At 47.4% G+C, this 21,263-nt stretch overlaps 1 protein-coding gene across 3 annotated transcripts in view; it reads right to left on the bottom strand.

The window, feature by feature from the left end:
• The window catches only part of PLPPR1 (phospholipid phosphatase related 1), a 716,166-nt gene that overhangs the window by 158,754 nt on the left and 536,149 nt on the right, over positions 1–21,263 (bottom strand). For all 3 annotated transcript variants that reach the window (XM_078677619.1, XM_078677620.1, XM_078677618.1), the window contains exon 4: positions 4,634–4,822. In XM_078677619.1, the coding sequence (XP_078533745.1) occupies positions 4,634–4,822 (189 nt within the window). The remainder of the gene's footprint in view (positions 1–4,633; positions 4,823–21,263) is intronic.

The raw sequence follows: 21,263 nt of genomic DNA, 5'->3' as shown, positions 1-21,263 counted from the left end.
TCTACCAGCCAAATTGCGAAATCGGAGAAAGCGTAGCAACTTACACAACAATACAGTCCTAGTATCGCAGCATGTCTGAAATACCAGATTCCACCCTAAGTTGTGGGAAAGCCTTTGCACGGATTGTTGAATGTACTAAAAACACAGTGTGGCTTGTTAAGATCCAAAGAGTTTGCTTGTAAATACACACTGACCCAAGAGACTATCATTCAGAGTGATTGTACAGGAATTTTATGCACAACCCTCCACAAATAGATACGTGGAAGATAGGAGTTTTCTTTAATATGAAGAGATTTGGTTCTGTTTTGAGTTTTGTAATGTCTTGTCCTATTTTGTTGAATCTTTGTATATAGCAATGTTTTATGTTTAAGGTATTACAATTTGCAGTAACTCTATTTTAATCTTAATGAAATATGAATACTTGAGAGATCCAATAAAAGAAAGATCTCGAAATAATCTAACTGTTTCAATGATCAATTAATGTAATCATTAGAACTAAAAAGAATTGTATCTGTCCCTGCTTCTCATTTGTTTTCTGTTCCCTGCATACTAGCCCTTGAGAAGTAGGGTTACTAAGGCTACCCCCATTGTTTTGCTCCACAAATTGCCAGAAAACAATCACCAAGAGGGAGGGGACCTGATAGCTCATTGGCTAGGGACCACATTGTCCCCTTTGGGCTCTTTCCCAGATTAAATATGGCACCCTGAACCTCAGTACCCATTGGGATTGCAATAGGGACCGAAGTAGGACTGCCCGGTTGCCCCTGGGCTGCACAAAGAGAGGCTACATCGTCTGCTGGACTGCACCTTCTGCACTTTTGGGCTAGCGAAGTTATGACTGTGCCTGTGGCTCCTGGCTCAGGAAAAAGTAGTTTACCGGCCACAGCTCAAAGCAGTGACACCAAGCGTTAGTTGGCTGTCACCCTGGAACCAGCTCCAGGGACAAAAGAGCTGAGGAAGCCTAAACCAGCAAGTTGCTAGCCAATGGACAAGTTTCACTGCGAGCTGCCACAGGGCTCCCAAAGAGACAGATCCTCAATTGCCAACAGTTGCACCTGAGTGCCATCAGAGTCCACATTGGGCTCCCAAGAGGGATACTTCCCTCCACCAAAGGATTTCACCCCAAGTGCTGTGTTCGGAGGATGGTAGCCGCAGCTGGCCTTCTACTGTCTCGAAGAGGATGTCGTGGGACCCCTTCCACTGTGGCCAAGTTGCCCACATCACCCGTGAATCGAGGAATCACCTCCAAGGCACCCCGATGACTGCACTGCAACTGAAGCATCCTTTGAGCATCTTCTCATCCTGCATCCCTAGCATCAGGACCACTCAATTATTGTCTATGGCAGTCGTACTGTACAAGCTAAAAAGGGCTGAAAAATGCTCTAGTGCCCAGGTAACTGTCCAAATCAACTCCAATGCCACCCGCTCCCTTCCAAGACCACCATTTTTGGTTACCCAAGCCAGGCCGGAGTAGCCAAATGAACTCTTACAAACTTTTGAAACTTTTCCAAACTTTTGATAAGTTTCCAAACTTTTGATTGACCATTGCTTGTTTGTGGTTGATATTAAACGTAATAAAACCTTCAAAAACATGTATCTCGGAACCCTCTGGTGGATTTTACTCACAAGGACTCTATGAATTCATAACAGTATAATCTATTTTTATGAATTGGTGTCATGTTTCTTTGATGCTTTGTGGCTTTCTTATTTCGTTGCTTGGTACAGTTAAAAGCTTTACACTAAGTTATTTTGTGCAAGGCTTGCTGTTCGGAAGCCATAGCTACCCAGGGTTGAGCTTAAGGTTGTTCAAATGAGCCTGATTGGATCCAAGATGGTTTTTTGTGAGTGTATTCCGAGATAAGGCCCCACAGCCATGCCATATAATATATCCAAATCCTCACAGGCGGCAGTTCGTTGCGTGAGCTGCATCGTCAAATACGATGCAGCGCGTGCAACAAAATTAATTTTAATAATTTAAATGTTTACTTACCTTTAATCGGCAGTAATCCATAGTTTACTACCCCCCACCCTGCCCCACCCCTCCCCACATCAGCGCCTGGCAGAACTGCCACCATGGGCCACTACTGACAGGCGGTCCTGATGGATTTGGGGATATTGTTCCAAACCCTCTGGGTACAGTTGGAAAAGGACTGTTGTCTTGTTTCTTACTGTTTTTACACTTCTTAGTCTGCGCTCTAATGGTGTCCTGGCTGTTGGAGTGATGAGAGCCATCACAGATGATGAGCTTGTCTGCAGTGGAGAAGTGTGGCTCAATGGTTAGAGTGGCAGACCCTGATGCAGAGGTCTGGCCCGGGACCAGGGTTCAATTTCCGCCTCGGCGGGTCTTGGGCTCAATTTCCTCGGACCTGATCATTCTCGCCTCGGTGCCTAATCTAATCATGGGTCCCACTCTGCAACTCTGGGCAATAGCTTGATTAGCCTCCACACCGGCCTCAACAGCGCTAAGGATGCCTGGCTTCACCCTGGGGGTGCCCAGGAGTGTACATTTCACAGGGAAAAGCCAGGAAGGGTTCCACAGCGGTATGTGTTACAGCGCCAGTACACCCCAGTTGGGGTATTAGTGCGCTTTACAAGCACAAATTACGTTTACAACACAGCGGGTTGTGATGGCTTTGTTAATGATGGAGCTGGTTTTGAAGATTCTGCTGCCTGGTAAGGAGAACCAATGGAGGTCCCTCAGGGGGAGAGTAATATGATCATATTTATTTTGGCCCAAGGTGAGGTACTGCATGGAGGATACCTATAAGGGGAACCAGGTAGGACTGTGGGAGGCCATGGAGCAAAGTGTTACCATCATACTCATGCAAGAGTGCGAGGGCTTGAATAACAGTTCAGCATCCACTTTCTGGAAGAAACAGTATCACACTTTTTACAAGACGGAACTGGGATCAGTCCATCTTTGTTTTCCTTGAGTGTGAGGGTGGTATCCAGGCTGAATCGAAGTAACCGGGCATTCTGCTAAAGTTTACGTTCTAAGCTGTCAAGGTTTGTGTCATTGAACCAGGTTTTTCCTACTTCTTGCTTGTTTTCTTAGCAAATAATAACATGAATGTGTTCTCTGTGGGCTTGAGCTTCAGGTATTCGCTGGACCGCCATTTCTGAAATAGGTGGAGGCAGTGTTTGAGGTGTTAGATGTCTTCACCGAATGAGAATTTCGAGTAGAGCTGTGTACTGTTGGCATATTGGTGAATTGTGAAGCTGTTATTTGTGAGTAGAGACACTCATTCATATTTAACATGACAATTCTGTCTCCGTTTACATTATTAACTTCCAGGAATCATTTAGACAGCTCTAGAATAAATGTAAGTGATGTCTTCTTGCAGCTGCTCCTTTAAATATGTTATGACGTTTTGTATGGTGAAAAGCAATGCGACACCTGATAGAAAATTAAAAAAAGACTATTTTGGAAGAGTATGAAGCGTTGGCAAAAGGCAATTTAGTTAATGTCAGAAAAAGTGTGTATCTTGGACGGGAACCGAGGGCAGGGGGATGGTAATTATTTGGAAACAGAGGGGAGGTGTAATCCAATAGGAGGTATTTAGGAAGGAGATGAGAGACAATCACAAAACATCAACAATGGGAGAAGGAAGTTGACTACAGGAGTAAGCACCAAATATATGTGTTGGAAAGCAGCAGTGAAAGGCGATGCCATGTATATCAAGATGAATACAATACTGAATTGTACATAACACATTTAATGCAAATTTCCTCCAGGTACCCTGAACTTATAAAGCCACTTGGCCTGTGGCTTTGTGGATCTGTAGTTATGCAGTACATCAATGATACCCACACAACACAAAAGAATATCCTTCAATTTTTGGAGAAAATTCTAAATACGGGGCGATTCAAAGCCTGAATTTCCTCCAACATAGGGATAGTATGGTAGAGGAAATTTAGCAGGGGGAATATATCCTTTATTTAGCATCTCCTACTGAAAAGGTATAATTTTTACTTGCCACCATCTTGTAGTCCGTACCAGAGACTAATGGGGGGATGGCCTTAGTCTCACCGAGAGTTTGAACACACTGGCCCATAGTTTTCATTGCACTCAGGAAAAGATTGGCATAGAGATTTCCCACTACAGGCTCATGTTCCACTCTCCCCCAGGAGCTACGTTCTTCTTCGAGTTGGATTGACTGTAGATTGTCCACGATAAAGGGACTCTCCAGAAGTAGGGAGGGGTGACCTGGACCACGTGTGCACAACATGGGGGTGGTCTTGGGCAGGAAGGGACAGGAGATTTATAAGCCCGGGCGAACCCCACCAAGCCTTGTTTGTCTCTGTTCTCGTATGAGCCGAAGCACAACATTTAAATTGGCAGTTATCAATTTGCATAAGATTCTGTGCCAAGCTTGAGGCTGGGTATGTTCCACTGATGTCCCTCACTGGTAAACACCAACAGCTTTAAGAGAATATTTACCACTGAGAGATGAAAGCAAATTATATAAAACTGTAAAATAACAGAAAAAAATGCAAAAGCAACAAAGAGTATGCCAACAGAGTAGAATTAATTACATCATCTATTCTACCATCATGCACCATCTTGGTGCCTCTTGATAACATGCCAGACGAGTGACACATAAAACATGGCGATCCATTTTCTAACACTTACAATTGCTGTTGGAGTTGCTGCCAGCACGCAGTAAAGCACCAGAGGAGGAATAAAGCTCTCGTCTTCCAAGCCCGGGTACGGCTTCATCAGATTCCCGTCCTGGCAGAAGAAACCCTGGACGTGCACCTGGAACGTGTCCGTGCACTCGAAGTAGTACGCAAGCAGGACGGTTCCGGCCATGATGACGAGCTGAAAATACAACATGGCGGAATAAACATTAATGGCAAAGCTCACGTGCCGTTTGCTCGCAGCAGCGCTAGTCCCACTGTGCCTTCTTCTCCGCACCACCCAGGCAGCTCTGCCATAATCAGCGCTAGGGTTTTCTGCGTTGTAGCATCTGTTGCATAAATCTTTTGGCAAAGAAAAGAAATGAACATATCAAATCGAAGTGGATGCGCAGTGTAGGTGCCCTCTCTGCCCCCTCTTTATCCAAGGGCATGAGTATGCTGCTGGTGGCAGCAGTTCCCCGGGTCACTGCATCCTGGGCAAGTTCAGCGGGGCAGCCGCGAACCATACATGTCACTAGTAAGATGGACGAAGCTTGAATGACTAAAAGGATTTTGAATGCAGTTTTAAGTTGTAACAAAAGTATGAACATTTATTTTTCATTTTCACATTCGCTTTTTGCAGTGCGTATCAACTGAATTAGTCAAAGTTAAATAAAGGTAGTACAGATCTTTTAAAATCTCTTTTGCTATTTGGGTATAAACTTCACCATAAGGCCAGTGTTATGAGTGACAACTTGAAGTAAATGGTGTCAAAATGGAGCTAAAAAACACATCTGGAATCATTTAACAAACATCACACTGGATGGCCCCTTTACAGCAGATGGGGCTGGTAGCGACCGAAGTATCCCAGTCAAGGCATCGTGCAAAATGAGGAATTACAGTGGGAATCGGACATAAAATTACGCATTTCACAGATAACTACTCGGGGTTCCACCTTCAATCAGTGTTAACTCCGATCCTGGAGTTAGCAGTACCTGAGACTTATGAGAGAGCGCCATATTATTTTGAAATTTGTAGGGGTGCATTATAATCACTCGTAATCAGCACCCACATATCTAGAGGACTTTTCATTAATGTAGTTTAGAATTGTAACGTTTGGGCCGGGGATCAGTGCAATAAGTAATGGAGTGTTTATTAATCATAGATAAAATAGTGCCTTAACAATAACAGAAGTTTGCATAACGTAGGAAATACAGTCACAAGAGAAATGCCGCCTTAATTGTGATCTGCCTTAGTAGGAAATACATATGCTTATTAATGAGTGAATTAACCTAGGTTTTTAATATGAAAGATGTTTTGCTGCATTGAAAATAGAATCAACGTTTAGAATGCTGAAATGTGATGTTATGCTGTGTTAGAAATGCATTCAATGTATAAGGGCCTGAGATGTGCTGAAGCCGGTAGAGGCATAATTGTGTTTTTCCTTGGTTAGTCTTAGTCGAAGAATTTTTTTTCTTATTCTTGGGAAAGGCTGTCCTCAGCAAATGTTGAATTGTAACTTTGAATGTTGCAAGGTTTCTTCTCACGTACATTAGCCTGCAGGAGCAAGGCCACGGGTCTCGTTAGGTAGAAGGAACCATTGTTTAGGGGTTAGGTTGGTAGGCGCGGGTGCAGAAAGGATGCCAAGGAATTTGGGAGTGCAACATTTAGCGGAGAAGGTGCCTGGGACCCAAGGACACTCCAACGGACGTTTGGTGGAGAGGAGCCATTCTGGAAATATCCGAAGACCCACACCTACCAGAGGGGCGTGCCTGAAGGCGTGTCGACTGTTACTGGAGTTTTGTATTAGGGACAGCACCAGAGGGTGGAGAGTCAGATTCGAGTAGGTTCTAGCGGAAAGCACTCTAGAGATAGAGTACGGGATTTGGGTAAGGCAGGATGTAGGTAGATTGTGAACTCACGGCAGAGTAGGGTGTATGAAGGAGCATCTTAGATCGAGCTCGGTAGTTGGGGACTATTTATGGAAAAGTGAATGTACTTCTTAGGAAGTCTTCACTGCTGACACCTTTATTCTTGCCTGGGTATCATGCTAAGTAGGGATGTCACCTTAGAGTCAGTGTAGGGACAGCCTAACCAAAATGTCTTTCCCTTTTGTAAATGCAATCTCGGACACAAGTTGGGACTGTAATTCTTTGCCTGATGATCCTTGAATTGATTTTGCTTTTCATCTTGAGTCGTCTGAGACTCCAGCATAGGATCATGTATGTATCAGTTCCTGTCTATTTCCTGAATCTTTTGCTGAGATGTTTGTACATCCAATTATTTTTGGCTATGTAATACATTCTTAAAGCTCCACTTCGTAGTCAGTGGTCATTCGAGTTTATGTTAAATTTGGATTGCAATGTTGGTTAATGATATTGTTAGAAACGGGACCCTGGCCGGCCAAGACTCGCGTCGAGGTCAGTCAGGGATCACCATTTCTAAGGTCAGGGCTAGGGAGTCACACACCAAGATAACCCCCGCTCACCCTCTAGGTAACGTGGCGCGAGCAGCAAGGCTAATCTCAGAGGCGATGTGTAAAGCGTTTGCGCGCGCACCCCAGCGACAACAACCAAAGGCCCACCACAAAGGAAACTCCACACAAGGTTATATCAAAAATAGCCTTTGTATTATAATAATAAGAACACATTAGATAACACACACACTTTACAATGTGCCAACAGGCACGGGCAAGATTTACAAGGGATTATGTACAGGACAGGGCCACCTGGACCACTGTCAGGGGTATGCACTTGTTAGAAATAATACTTGTAGGTATAACACTTTAGCACATCAACATATAATTACTGTAACACAGAAATAGAAAATGTAGCATACAACCAGTAACTACTGGTAAAGAGAAAATACCTCCTACGCCACCCTAGTCTCTGTAGGGAAATCACGCAGGGAGCTAGGACCTATGGAAGGAAAACCTATCACCTACTACGCCACCCTAATCTCTGTAGGGAAATCACGCAGGGGGAAGGAAACCTAAAATAATCACCTAGGCAAGTAACATTTAGCAAAGGCAATCAAACATCAACATTCCTCTAAGCAGGTTACTTTTAGCAAAGGGAAATAAAAGAACAAGGCATTACCTAAGCAGGTCACTTTTAGCAAAGGTAATGACACAACCAATCCTCTAAGCAGGTCACTTTTAGCAAAGGGGATAAACACATAAAGAATTACCTAAGCAGGTCACTTTTAGCAAAGGTAATAATAAACAAGAATTGCACATGTAACATTAAAACACATTCAGAGGTGCAGGTTAGAACTTTTGCGCAAGAATCATATAGCAAAGAAATCACAATGCGCAGGGTGCATGTAGCACAACACTCAAAATGTCCCTCAGGCCAACTGGCCTCGAAAGGGGCTGAATTGCCCTGAGTCTCAAAGTCAGGGAAGGCTGCGCAGGCAGCACAACACAAAACCTAAACGTAGCAACTGTCCACTAAGTGCTGGACAGTTGTAAATCTGAACTGGCAACGTTGGAGCCAGGAGGGCTCAAGAACACAGCGGGGAGACACAGCGTGGGAGCCTCGGGGCTACAACCAACTAGCTGCCTGTGTCCCCCTAGAGCCTCTCAGGGGCTCACAAAGCAATATGTGCAAATTAGAGCTCCAGCGCTCTTAAAATAATCAATAATGCCCCAGAGCCTCTCTCAGGGCTCTAAATCATGATGGGGGCAAGGAGCCTCGCTGGGCTCTAAAGGAACAAAGGGGCCCCGGGAGCCTTGCAGGCTCGCCAACACAAATGGGGGCGTTGGAGTCCCTCACGGGGGACTCGGGATCAATGGGAGTGCCCCCAGGAGCCTCGGGGCTCCCCAGAGAAATGCAGCAGCGTTGGAGCGGCCCGCTGCCAATCGGGGCCGCTCGACGAACAAAGGACCCTGTCCCCGCACTCACCGGTATCTCGCTGGTGCTGCGGGGGCAGGAACACTGCCGGCTCTCCTCCTTTGCTGCGCGGGGCTCCTCTTCCTCGGAGCCTCGCTGGCGGCGCCTCTCTCCTCGCTGCCTGGCTGCGGAGGCGGGACTTCCGGTCGGCCTCTCAGGGGCCGCGCTGCGATTGGCCGGTCGGCCAGAACACTTCCGGGTCGTCGCGGGCAGCGCGGCGGCCCGTTCCAGGTAGGCAGGCGGGCTCCCAGTACCCGAGGAGTGGGCTCCCTCGAGGTATTTACAAAATCCAACAACGGGGCAATGCCGGGTGGGCACCGGCGCTCAGAATAAAAAGTAAAGCGAGGTGGCACTCGCTAATGCCAAAAAGCGGCAAAAAGCGCTCCACAGCGCTATAATAGAAATAAAGCGCACCCAGCGCTTGGGGGCTAAAGGGAAGCGCTCCTAGCGCTACAAATATCAGCAAAGCGCTATTGAGCGCTGGGGCACCAGGAAAGCGCGCCTAGCGCTATAAATCAAATAAGAGCGCCTCCAGGCACTCTAAGTCAAAGCAAAAGCTCCAGCAGGGACTGGAGGCAGGCAGAGGGGCAGGGCAGGGCCAGAGCCAGCACACTGGGTCTCCAGGCAGGGAGACAGTCCAAGTGGCGGTCCTCCTGGCCCCAGCAGCAGCAACAGCCCCCTCTGGCAAGGATCCACAAGTAGAACAATTTCTGTGGGGACACAGCCCCATATTTATACAGAGAATTCCTTTGTTAGGAGGTGCAGGGTGGGGGGAAACCAGTTGCAGCTGGCTTGGGAGTACCCTTGATGGCCCAACCACCCCTTTCATTCACTGGGGAGGCTAGGGTCGTTAGACAAACCACAGGGGGGCGGAGCCAGCATTGTGTGGGGAAAAACCCAGCCCATCCAGGACACAGATCTACTCCTCCCACACATCACTCATGCTGATCTCACACTCACCACCGGGCAGACCCATCCAGACTTCCTGGAGCCTGGCATGCCAGCCAGCTCCAGCCAATCACGCTCCACTATCCTCACTGCACACATACATCAATGTCCAGAAGTAGCACTTCCCTTCTAGACACATACAAGCCGCACATACCATTGCGCAGCATTCATTCTCACGAGTTTATACATACTAAACTCGAGCCTGCACTCCCCACACATCAGGAACTACCAGGGCACACACACTCCCCATGCATTCCTATGGGAGAGCAGGCCAGCCATACTACACGCACGCACTTTCACTCTGGGACACAGGGAAAAAGTGCGCCAAGACCCAAAAATCACTACACAGGGTCACAAATAAAGGCAAAAAGATTCGGGGTGAACCTGCCCTAAGGCCCAAGTCTAACACGACCCCCTTCCAGCCAAAACGCAGGGCAGACCGATCACCACCGTGATGGGCTTCCCTGCTTGGGGCGATAAAACAAGGACGCGGGCCCACAACTGCAGGGACACCCTCCTGTTTTACGCCACGGTGAACCCCTAGGGTTCCTTCTAAAACTACTGTAGGGACTAACTGGGGTACCCCACTGATACTCTCCAGCTGCCCTCGGCCAGGACCAGGCCCTAGGCCATCCAGGTACCACTGGATCCTGCCTACTCATAAAGTGGGGGGTAATAACCCCTGGCACATAATAGCCATGCTCCACTCTTCCTGTCTGCAAGACAGGGCTAGACTGCCACTGGTTCTCCAGCCTAGGGTCTACAACCTCAGGCGGACCAGGAGTCTCAGGGAAGGCTCTCCTCCCCTTACCTCTTCTCCTAGGGTTCCTCCTCCTCCTGCGAGGGGTTCCCTCTAAACAACATTCTCCCAACCTAGGGTTTAACCCCTCAGGTGGTACCGGGGTCAGAGGTGGGCTCTCCCACCCTCTGCACCCCCTTCCAGAGTCCTGCTCCCTCCCAACCGGGGCGGTACCTCTGGAGAAAGAACTGGTTAGGACACTGATTACAGTAGTCCCACCCTTCAGGTCAGGCTGATCCTGAACCTGGCCATCCAACCTCTGGTCTAAAACCTTCGGTGGAACCAATGCCTGGCACTCCAGGACTTCTGGGGACTCACACACCATCCCCCTGAGGCTAGCAAATGACACATATGTTGGGTGACTGTCTGCCTGGCGCAGATCTCCCGCCTCCTGTCCACCTGACAGTGCGCAAAGATCCCCCAGCACAGAAGTGGTGTCACCATGGTCACTACACGGGATCCTAGCCCCACTGGGTAGTCCCTGACCCACTGGTTCTTCCACTGGGGAACTCCCCCAATCACTCCTCACGCTGGACTCCTGTACTCTCCCTACTGGAGCAGTACTGCCAGACTCTATAACCATGGAAGCTCCGCTTACAGATGCTCCAGGTTCTCTACCCACTAGGAGATCTCCCTCAAGTGAACTAACAGGCAAGCCTAGGTTCCCTTCCTGGTGTTCCCTAAAGAAACCATCCAGGCTCTGTGACAGGGCTTCGGGCGTCTGGGGACTCTCAGTCACACACTCACTCCCGCTCCACTGAGACAGGCAGTCAGCCCCTACACCCTTCTCACTAACCAAGGACCTAGCTGGGCTACTCTCACCCTCCTCCACCACACTGGGCTGGAAGACACCTGACCCACTATTGTTGGAATCACTCACTAGTGACTCAGAAGAACCTCTCGCACTGTCCCATCGCTCTGCTTCCGCTGCCAGCTCACATGCGCCAGACAATCCACACCCCAACAGGTGTGTGCGCAACCCTGGTGAACAACAACTGAGCAGGTGCTCTTTGACAATCAAATCAAAAAAGATGTCAAAATCATCTTCCGTGTGAACCTTTACCCAATCAAACAGTGTCCCACAACATTCGTCCTCAAAATCTTCCCAAGACTGGTGAGGCAGTTTTCTAAGATTCCTGAATCTCAACCTTAACTCCTCTTCTGGGGAAACAGGCACCATACTCGGGGAACTGAGAGTGGGACTGTCTACACTTATATTTAAAAAGCTGCCACCACTGGACTCCACCCTCCCTGGGGAATCCAGACAATTACAATTGTGCGCAGGGAAGAGTCTATCCTCTAGGGCTGCTCTCTCACGGATGATGGCCCTTCTCTCCACCTCTATCCTCTCCTGCGCTAAGAGTCTTTCGATCTCTAGCTGCGCCATAGCCTGGGCATGCTCTAACATGAGCTGTTCCATCGCTAACTGGTGCTCCCTTTCTTTCTCCCTATCTTCCCACTCTTCTGGGGACAGGACAAGGGATGGGGCGCTGGTACTGACACTGGGCCCAGCAAGGGACTCCCTACCTATGGGGTCCTCACTATCTGCTGGGGCCCAACCACTGTCATCATCCAACTCACATTCTTCATCAGAATCTTCAGGGCTCCCCACAGACTCACCACCCTCATGGCATGTGGCCTGGTCCCTTTCCTCGCTGCGCTCAAGATCCCTTTGATCCTTATACCATTGGATCAGGTGGTTCCTAAGTTGGTTCTCAGTATCTGACTCATCCACCCCTATGTCTCTCTCTCTACAGAACCTTTCCAACTCCTGCATACTGTACCAAACTAGATCACTGAGATCAAAAACAGGCTCCATTTTGGCAGACGTTCTCAAGAAGAGTTTGACACAGGGAACCTGGGGGTCTGAGCTTACACAGGAGTACACAATTAACAAAATTCAGCAAGATTCCTATCTCAGAACTTGCACTCCACTGTCCAGCGTAACACACACTCATTCACACACAACCCTCCCCTCGGACTGGTAAGGCAGTTTCTACCACCCCTGATTATCTCAACCTGACCACTAGCGACACAGGTACCAAACTCTGGGAGCAGGGCGGGGAACAAGGTACTGGACAAAATACAAATGACACCTTTCAGGAGAAGCAAAACTGAACTTCCCTAAAAACAATAATCCCAAAAATGTGGTTATCTAAAATTGCAGAGTTTTGAAGTGTGGCCTGTCGCCACTGTGGTACAACGCAAACGCAAGTCCAATCCCACCGCTAGCCACCAATGTTAGAAACGGGACCCTGGCCGGCCAAGACTCGCGTCGAGGTCAGTCAGGGATCACCATTTCTAAGGTCAGGGCTAGGGAGTCACACACCAAGATAACCCCCGCTCACCCTCTAGGTAACGTGGCGCGAGCAGCAAGGCTAATCTCAGAGGCGATGTGTAAAGCGTTTGCGCGCGCACCCCAGCGACAACAACCAAAGGCCCACCACAAAGGAAACTCCACACAAGGTTATATCAAAAATAGCCTTTGTATTATAATAATAAGAACACATTAGATAACACACACACTTTACAATGTGCCAACAGGCACGGGCAAGATTTACAAGGGATTATGTACAGGACAGGGCCACCTGGACCACTGTCAGGGGTATGCACTTGTTAGAAATAATACTTGTAGGTATAACACTTTAGCACATCAACATATAATTACTGTAACACAGAAATAGAAAATGTAGCATACAACCAGTAACTACTGGTAAAGAGAAAATACCTCCTACGCCACCCTAGTCTCTGTAGGGAAATCACGCAGGGAGCTAGGACCTATGGAAGGAAAACCTATCACCTACTACGCCACCCTAATCTCTGTAGGGAAATCACGCAGGGGGAAGGAAACCTAAAATAATCACCTAGGCAAGTAACATTTAGCAAAGGCAATCAAACATCAACATTCCTCTAAGCAGGTTACTTTTAGCAAAGGGAAATAAAAGAACAAGGCATTACCTAAGCAGGTCACTTTTAGCAAAGGTAATGACACAACCAATCCTCTAAGCAGGTCACTTTTAGCAAAGGGGATAAACAAATAAAGAATTACCTAAGCAGGTCACTTTTAGCAAAGGTAATAATAAACAAGAATTGCACATGTAACATTAAAACACATTCAGAGGTGCAGGTTAGAACTTTTGCGCAAGAATCATATAGCAAAGAAATCACAATGCGCAGGGTGCATGTAGCACAACACTCAAAATGTCCCTCAGGCCAACTGGCCTCGAAAGGGGCTGAATTGCCCTGAGTCTCAAAGTCAGGGAAGGCTGCGCAGGCAGCACAACACAAAACCTAAACGTAGCAACTGTCCACTAAGTGCTGGACAGTTGTAAATCTGAACTGGCAACGTTGGAGCCAGGAGGGCTCAAGAACACAGCGGGGAGACACAGCGTGGGAGCCTCGGGGCTACAACCAACTAGCTGCCTGTGTCCCCCTAGAGCCTCTCAGGGGCTCACAAAGCAATATGTGCAAATTAGAGCTCCAGCGCTCTTAAAATAATCAATAATGCCCCAGAGCCTCTCTCAGGGCTCTAAATCATGATGGGGGCAAGGAGCCTCGCTGGGCTCTAAAGGAACAAAGGGGCCCCGGGAGCCTTGCAGGCTCGCCAACACAAATGGGGGCGTTGGAGTCCCTCACGGGGGACTCGGGATCAATGGGAGTGCCCCCAGGAGCCTCGGGGCTCCCCAGAGAAATGCAGCAGCGTTGGAGCGGCCCGCTGCCAATCGGGGCCGCTCGACGAACAAAGGACCCTGTCCCCGCACTCACCGGTATCTCGCTGGTGCTGCGGGGGCAGGAACACTGCCGGCTCTCCTCCTTTGCAGCGCGGGGCTCCTCTTCCTCGGAGCCTCACTGGCGGCGCCTCTCTCCTCGCTGCCTGGCTGCGGAGGCGGGACTTCCGGTCGGCCTCTCAGGGGCCGCGCTGCGATTGGCCGGTCGGCCAGAACACTTCCGGGTCGTCGCGGGCAGCGCGGCGGCCCGTTCCAGGTAGGCAGGCGGGCTCCCAGTACCCGAGGAGTGGGCTCCCTCGAGGTATTTACAAAATCCAACAACGGGGCAATGCCGGGTGGGCACCGGCGCTCAGAATAAAAAGTAAAGCGAGGTGGCACTCGCTAATGCCAAAAAGCGGCAAAAAGCGCTCCACAGCGCTATAATAGAAATAAAGCGCACCCAGCGCTTGGGGGCTAAAGGGAAGCGCTCCTAGCGCTACAAATATCAGCAAAGCGCTATTGAGCGCTGGGGCACCAGGAAAGCGCGCCTAGCGCTATAAATCAAATAAGAGCGCCTCCAGGCACTCTAAGTCAAAGCAAAAGCTCCAGCAGGGACTGGAGGCAGGCAGAGGGGCAGGGCAGGGCCAGAGCCAGCACACTGGGTCTCCAGGCAGGGAGACAGTCCAAGTGGCGGTCCTCCTGGCCCCAGCAGCAGCAACAGCCCCCTCTGGCAAGGATCCACAAGTAGAACAATTTCTGTGGGGACACAGCCCCATATTTATACAGAGAATTCCTTTGTTAGGAGGTGCAGGGTGGGGGGAAACCAGTTGCAGCTGGCTTGGGAGTACCCTTGATGGCCCAACCACCCCTTTCATTCACTGGGGAGGCTAGGGTCGTTAGACAAACCACAGGGGGGCGGAGCCAGCATTGTGTGGGGAAAAACCCAGCCCATCCAGGACACAGATCTACTCCTCCCACACATCACTCATGCTGATCTCACACTCACCACCGGGCAGACCCATCCAGACTTCCTGGAGCCTGGCATGCCAGCCAGCTCCAGCCAATCACGCTCCACTATCCTCACTGCACACATACATCAATGTCCAGAAGTAGCACTTCCCTTCTAGACACATACAAGCCGCACATACCATTGCGCAGCATTCATTCTCACGAGTTTATACATACTAAACTCGAGCCTGCACTCCCCACACATCAGGAACTACCAGGGCACACACACTCCCCATGCATTCCTATGGGAGAGCAGGCCAGCCATACTACACGCACGCACTTTCACTCTGGGACACAGGGAAAAAGTGCGCCAAGACCCAAAAATCACTACACAGGGTCACAAATAAAGGCAAAAAGATTCGGGGTGAACCTGCCCTAAGGCCCAAGTCTAACAGATATGTTAACAAAGATCTTCCCTTCACGCTTTTAAGACATAGAAAAAGGTTTAGTCGACCTGACCTGGGATTATAGAATTCGATAAGAAAATCTAGATGAGAATCTCAGCTTCTTCACTTAACATTAGACTTAACTGGCCCAAAACCCGGGACCTTGTAGTGAGGCCCTAAAATAACGAGAACGTGATACAGGGAGATGGGCCAGTTTTTTGGATGAATTGTAGTATATCGCAACAAATAAAGTGCTTCTGTGCAGCCTAGAAACAAACATTTTAGACATTACCAAATGGTAGATACTTGTGCCACTACTATGACATTACAGGTAAACAGCATGAAACACCCTCTCCGTCACAGCCCTTGAGAAGCTGGATGCATACAGAACCTTACTCTGCTTGTCAGGCACATAATAATGCCTGTTCTGCCACATTATGAAGTTGTTGTCAATGTGATGTTATGTTTTCAGTTCACCCTCACTCTGTCACATTACGCACTTTTTCACTTTATGTGAGCACCTGACAATAATTTGAAGTACCAATTCAAACTAGTGTAAAAAAAAAACTTATATTTTACACACTATTTATGTTTCCCTACTTCTGTGCTCCCTTGATGATTAATTGTCTAGTTTAAATTGAATTATCACTGCCCCCTTGGGGTTTTCTTGCTCTGGACCCACTGAGGCCAACCCTGAACCATTGTTCTCTTTAAACATTATCAAGGGTGGCACTGGTGCACTGAGAGTGAGCAAGTGACATCCATTAGTAAATAATACACCATGATGTGCCTTCAGGCAGTGGCGGCTGACACACAAACTAAAAGAGGTGAGGCGGGTGGAAGGGGCACAGTGGGGGTAGCACAGGGAGACTTAATTTTTTTTTAATGACATACCTTAAGTTGCTCGTTACATCACGCCTCGCTGTTCCTCTGCTTCCTGGTGTCAGCAGACACTGGGACAGCATCAGAGACTCCCTGTGCAATCTCTGCGCTGCACTCATGTTTCATGAAGGCAGAGCGGGGATTGGCCTGAGCAGGCTGGTTTAACACTCGCTCAGGCACAGAGAATCTCTGCTGTTTCTCCAACCCAGCTGTGTAATACAGACAGGTCTATTAATACCTTCAAGGGTGAAAATAGTGTCATTCTGAGTTGGATCTTGAATGCATCCTGAAGGATTTGCTGGAGGAGTCAGGAACCAATGGCATAGCTAGAGCTTTTGCCGCCTGGGGAGGATCCTGAGTTTGGCGCTCAGTGACGGCCGGTGCAGGTAAGAGAGGGGGGACACAGGGGGAAGAGTTGATAGATGATGAGGGAAAATAAAATGTAAAAAAAAGAAAACAACGTACCTTGCACTCACCGAAATTGCTCACCTCACACACTGCCCCCCAAAAAGTGCCGCCCGGGGTGGACTGCAACAGCTAAGCCACTGTCAGGAACATCACACATAGTCACCCTCGCAATTTCCCATTTTCCCAAAGAGTTTCCCTTGGACATTTTGGCTGCTTTCATCAAGTAAAGTGTCCAGGTAAATAACGCCAGAACCGCAGAGTTAGCACATATCTTGGAATCCCAAAGGGATTGATTGCTGAAGGACCCTGCATCAGGACTACACTCGAATGCCCATTGAGGCTCAAAGTGGTGTACATACTGCAAGTAGATCACTTAAACAGTGCTCCAAAGTGCACATGTAAAACAGGGGAAAGTTTAACCTGCTGGTCTTTCCGTCTTGTCTTGGGGAGTGAGCTGATTTTTGTCTGCTGATCGGAGGGCCTTTACCTGGCTGTAAGATGCAACACGTTGATTTTGATAGTCAGCGGCCCTTCCAAGCACAGCTTTATTAGCAATTGTCTGGAGTTTGAATTCAATCTGTGTGCAACTGTCAACAACCAAAACCTCAGAAGAATGTAGGAAATAAGGGAGTATCAGGGAAGGTTGGCAACCGCCACAGTCACGGTGATCTTAATTAACTAGGTTTATGTTTAATTTACTGGGTCTTATAAAAGCATTCCCATAGTCTACATTGGTTCTTACAGTAGCCTTTGGGATGGTCGCTCAGTCAATCACCTGAAAGTAGCCTCCCAAAGGCACTTTGAAAGGCTGCTGTGCTATTTCCATCAGTAGCTAAAACCAACTACAAGGAATTTGTTTTTTGCCTCACTGAGGCTCAAACGACTAAATCTATTTGACTCCTGGTTCTTAAACATATCTGCACTATCAGTTGCTCAGGATCATGAACTCAATGAAACCCAATTTGAGCATCATCTGCATAACATAACATGTCTTTGTAAAGCACATGTTCACCCGTAGGCATCTTGGCGCTGAATAACATATGTTTATTGTTACCTAACTCAAAAGTACTCATCTGAATAGTTTTGCAACTCTAGCCCCTATATCTGAATAGCTGGTGTAAAAGGTGCACACAGGGGAACAAAGAGGGGACCCGTAAGCCAACAACAGATGTCTGAGAAATTCTGGCCATTCACCACTAACGTCTTACAATCAGGAAGGAGTTCAGCCAACCAAGGCCCGGTTCGAACCCTTCTCCACTTGCTATCCTTGCTTCAATACAATTGTGTAGCTGAGGTGTCCAAAGCGGCAAAAAGATCATGGGGCATATTCATCGAGCAGTTCCATCGTCCTTGCACCATGCAACGGGATGCAAGGGTGACGCAACTACTGAGTAGGATTTATCAAGCCACGCAAGGCCACCTTGGTAACATAAAGAGTGTGGGATTGCCATTGCCAAGAAGTTTCAGAAACGTGGCCTGGGTTTCTAGAAGAGGTGTTTTGATGCTGCTATGTGGTCAAAAACCAAATTGTTTATCACTCAAGTATTAATTTTTATACACTCTTGGAACTGAATGGTAACTTCCTGCTTGCTTAATTTAAAAAGTAAGATTACTTATACCCAGAACTTAATTTGAGCCGGTGGTTGCTGGTGGGGCCCATAAGCACTCATTTATGGGGACAGGCACTTATTTTTCCTCATCAGACGTTTACTGAGAGCAAGAGAGGTATTAACACACAAATGGGAGAGGAAGAGAAAGGTGTAAAAAGAAATGTCACAAAGGGAGAAAGCAGGAACCTGCAAGAGTGAGATAAAGGAGCTTGGAGTGCCTAGTGGTGAATTAGAGAGGCGTGAGATGGATTCAAGACTAGACAGCCTTGGTAGTTTATGCGCTGACATTTAATAGCACCAGTTGCTGCTTTCAGAGTAGAGTTTTGGGCACGGACACTCATTCTTTTACAAATTAAGCACTGAATATACCCTGGACCTCCTGAAGAATAACAGAATGAGGTAATGTGAAACACATTGCATACAGGTCTGTGAGTACTTCTTGACCAGCTGCTAAGTTTGAGGTCAACTAATATGCGTGATTCGAAAAAGTGAATACAATTATAATGTATGCATGTGAAGGTGCCTGCAGTGAAGTGCTACGAGGTGTATACAATATTTGGATATAAAATGCCTGAAAGTAGTGATAGTTGATGAGAGTAGGTGTGCACTGACCAGTATCAGGGGGCGTGGTCAGCAAAGTGTAATGTAAGTTCGATTTTCACCCATTAGGTAGTGGATGGTCATAAAGGCCGGGAATTTACCTTGACACACTTTTCTGTGCACCTGCATTATACCCAGATGGACTTGACGTGAGGTCCATAAATGGCATAAGTTACGTAAGGGATGCAGAAGGTGTGGGAAAGTGCGCCAATCTACAGTGTTTTCTTGAGCTGTTTAGGTGAAAGCCATGTGCAGTAAAATGTTTACAGTGCAGACTAAAGTGTTTAAAAAAATGTAAACAGAATTTTGCAATCCCACCAATCATGATCCCACCAATCATGACAACGTCCTTAAAGTGTACAGTATACACAAGTAGTGTTAGAACAATAGTTGCATATTAGAAAATTGGGATGTTGGAAGCTCCATCGAAAACAATAGAGTAGCTCTGGGCTTACAATGGCTGGTATAAGCTCGGAGCTTCAACATTCCAATGATTCTTTGTGGCAGTGAGCAAAGGCTTCAGGGAACCTGAGGGGATTTCAAACCCTACGCGCTCCCTGAAACCTTTGTTTAATTTGTTAGAACATTCTGCCCTCTAGTGGCAGAATGTTCTAATAGCCTTATAGACCTATGTAGCAGGGCTATGCCGGCTATTAAAAGTCCCACTGCCTTGTTAAAATCCCTCGCCTTCGGCTCGGGCCTTTAACGCTGCAGCGGGCCTTTAATAGCCGGTATAGCCCGCTTCGGCGGGCTATAAGGCTATATTATAATATGCAGAATTTACACATGTGCAGCAAGGAAATGTCTGTGAACCCCCAAACATTAGTGAATTATGGTCACCAAAGGGCATCTATTACACATGATATAGTTTACATATGAATACCCTCTGCCATCATGGGTTGCCCCCAAGACTTTGTTTGCCCCTCATACTTCTGTTATCCATTCCAGATATATCTGTCATAGACTGACGCTTTTTCAAAAGAGTGATCTGATTAAACAGATGGAATTTAGGAGCAGCATATGGAGCCCCAATGGCATTAGCATTGCATCCACCTGGCTGTTTACATCCCTGGCAGACTGAATGTCACTGAAGTCCTGAAGTCAGGCTGGCCATGTTCCCGGAGCCAGAAAGTTCCACTGTGAACAGAAACATCAAACTCCACATTTTACTGAGAATCTGGGGCCTTATTTAGAGCCATATTACAAGTGTCTTATGTTATAATGCATTTGCACAACAAGTGGGCATCCGCCATGTTAGTGATAGAGTATCCCACCCACCAACCCCGAAATAAGTAACTTAGGGGCAGATTGTCCATAAAGTCAAACAACGCTGCGCGGCACCCATAGATGCTGTGCGGCAGTGCGTGACAGGGATGGAGAAGCACCGGCGCAGAATTCCGCTGCTGTGCACCACGCACACACCTTAGTGCCATAGCGCTAAGGTGCGTGCCTGAGGCTAGCATAGGTTTTGTACAGGAAGGGTAAGGGTAACCTTCCTGTACAAAATACTATGCCTAGACAAGTTTAAACACTTTCCCCACTTTGCATGTGTACTGCACAGTGCAGCACACATGCAAAGTAGGAAAAGAAAGGAGAAATTAAAACATTTCTCCTCTTAACCCCTCCTTCCAGATGGCATTAACGTTTGTCACTAAACCTTGCCTACTATCGTTTGTAGATAGTGTTTGTTTCAAAAGGCATGTGTGGTTGCACAGGGATGCCCATGTATCACCCATTTAATGCCCCCTTGCCACTAAGTAATGCAAAGCAGTGCTTTGTGCTGCTGTGCGTTACTTGTAGGGTATTTCCCAATTAAAAAAAAGTTTTGCGCTGGAAAGTGAGTTGGTAAAAAGACATGTTGTGCTGGTTAGCCTCTCTTTTGTGACGCTAACGCAGGGCAAAATGTTTGAAAATCCACCCCTTTGTTTGGAAGGGAAGAGCATTGAAGATTCTAGAGCTTATTGTAGGCTGTGAATGCTCAGCCTTATTACTGAATCTTTGCAGTTGTGTAAAGAAAATGGCGAATTCATTTTCAACATTCTTGGGAAATTTTTTTTCAAATTTTGCTACAGGACAAACACGAAACTGATGTCATGCTACTTTTGCTGCGTTTACATCAAAGAAAGAAGAAAATGCTCTGCACATTTCATATGTGAAAGCTGGAAGCATCTTTAAGTCAAAATCAGTTTGCTCAATACAGCTGAGTTGTAAAAACAGGGCAACATTGGTTGCCCTTTTTTTGTAGGAGAATTAACTTTCCAAGTAGAGTGAATTCCCTTCCCTATGCAAACTTACACATCATGCATGGAATTTTTTTTAGCTGTTCAAGACTGTGTTTATCGTCTTTAATCTTTTCCTCTTATCCCATCCATACATCTAAACGCCTTGTTTGGCTCCAATGC

This window comes from Lissotriton helveticus, chromosome 2_1 (genome assembly GCF_964261635.1).
Source record: "Lissotriton helveticus chromosome 2_1, aLisHel1.1, whole genome shotgun sequence".
Taxonomy (NCBI): Eukaryota; Metazoa; Chordata; class Amphibia; order Caudata; family Salamandridae; genus Lissotriton; species Lissotriton helveticus.
This window is presented reverse-complemented; position numbering and strand designations above follow the sequence as displayed.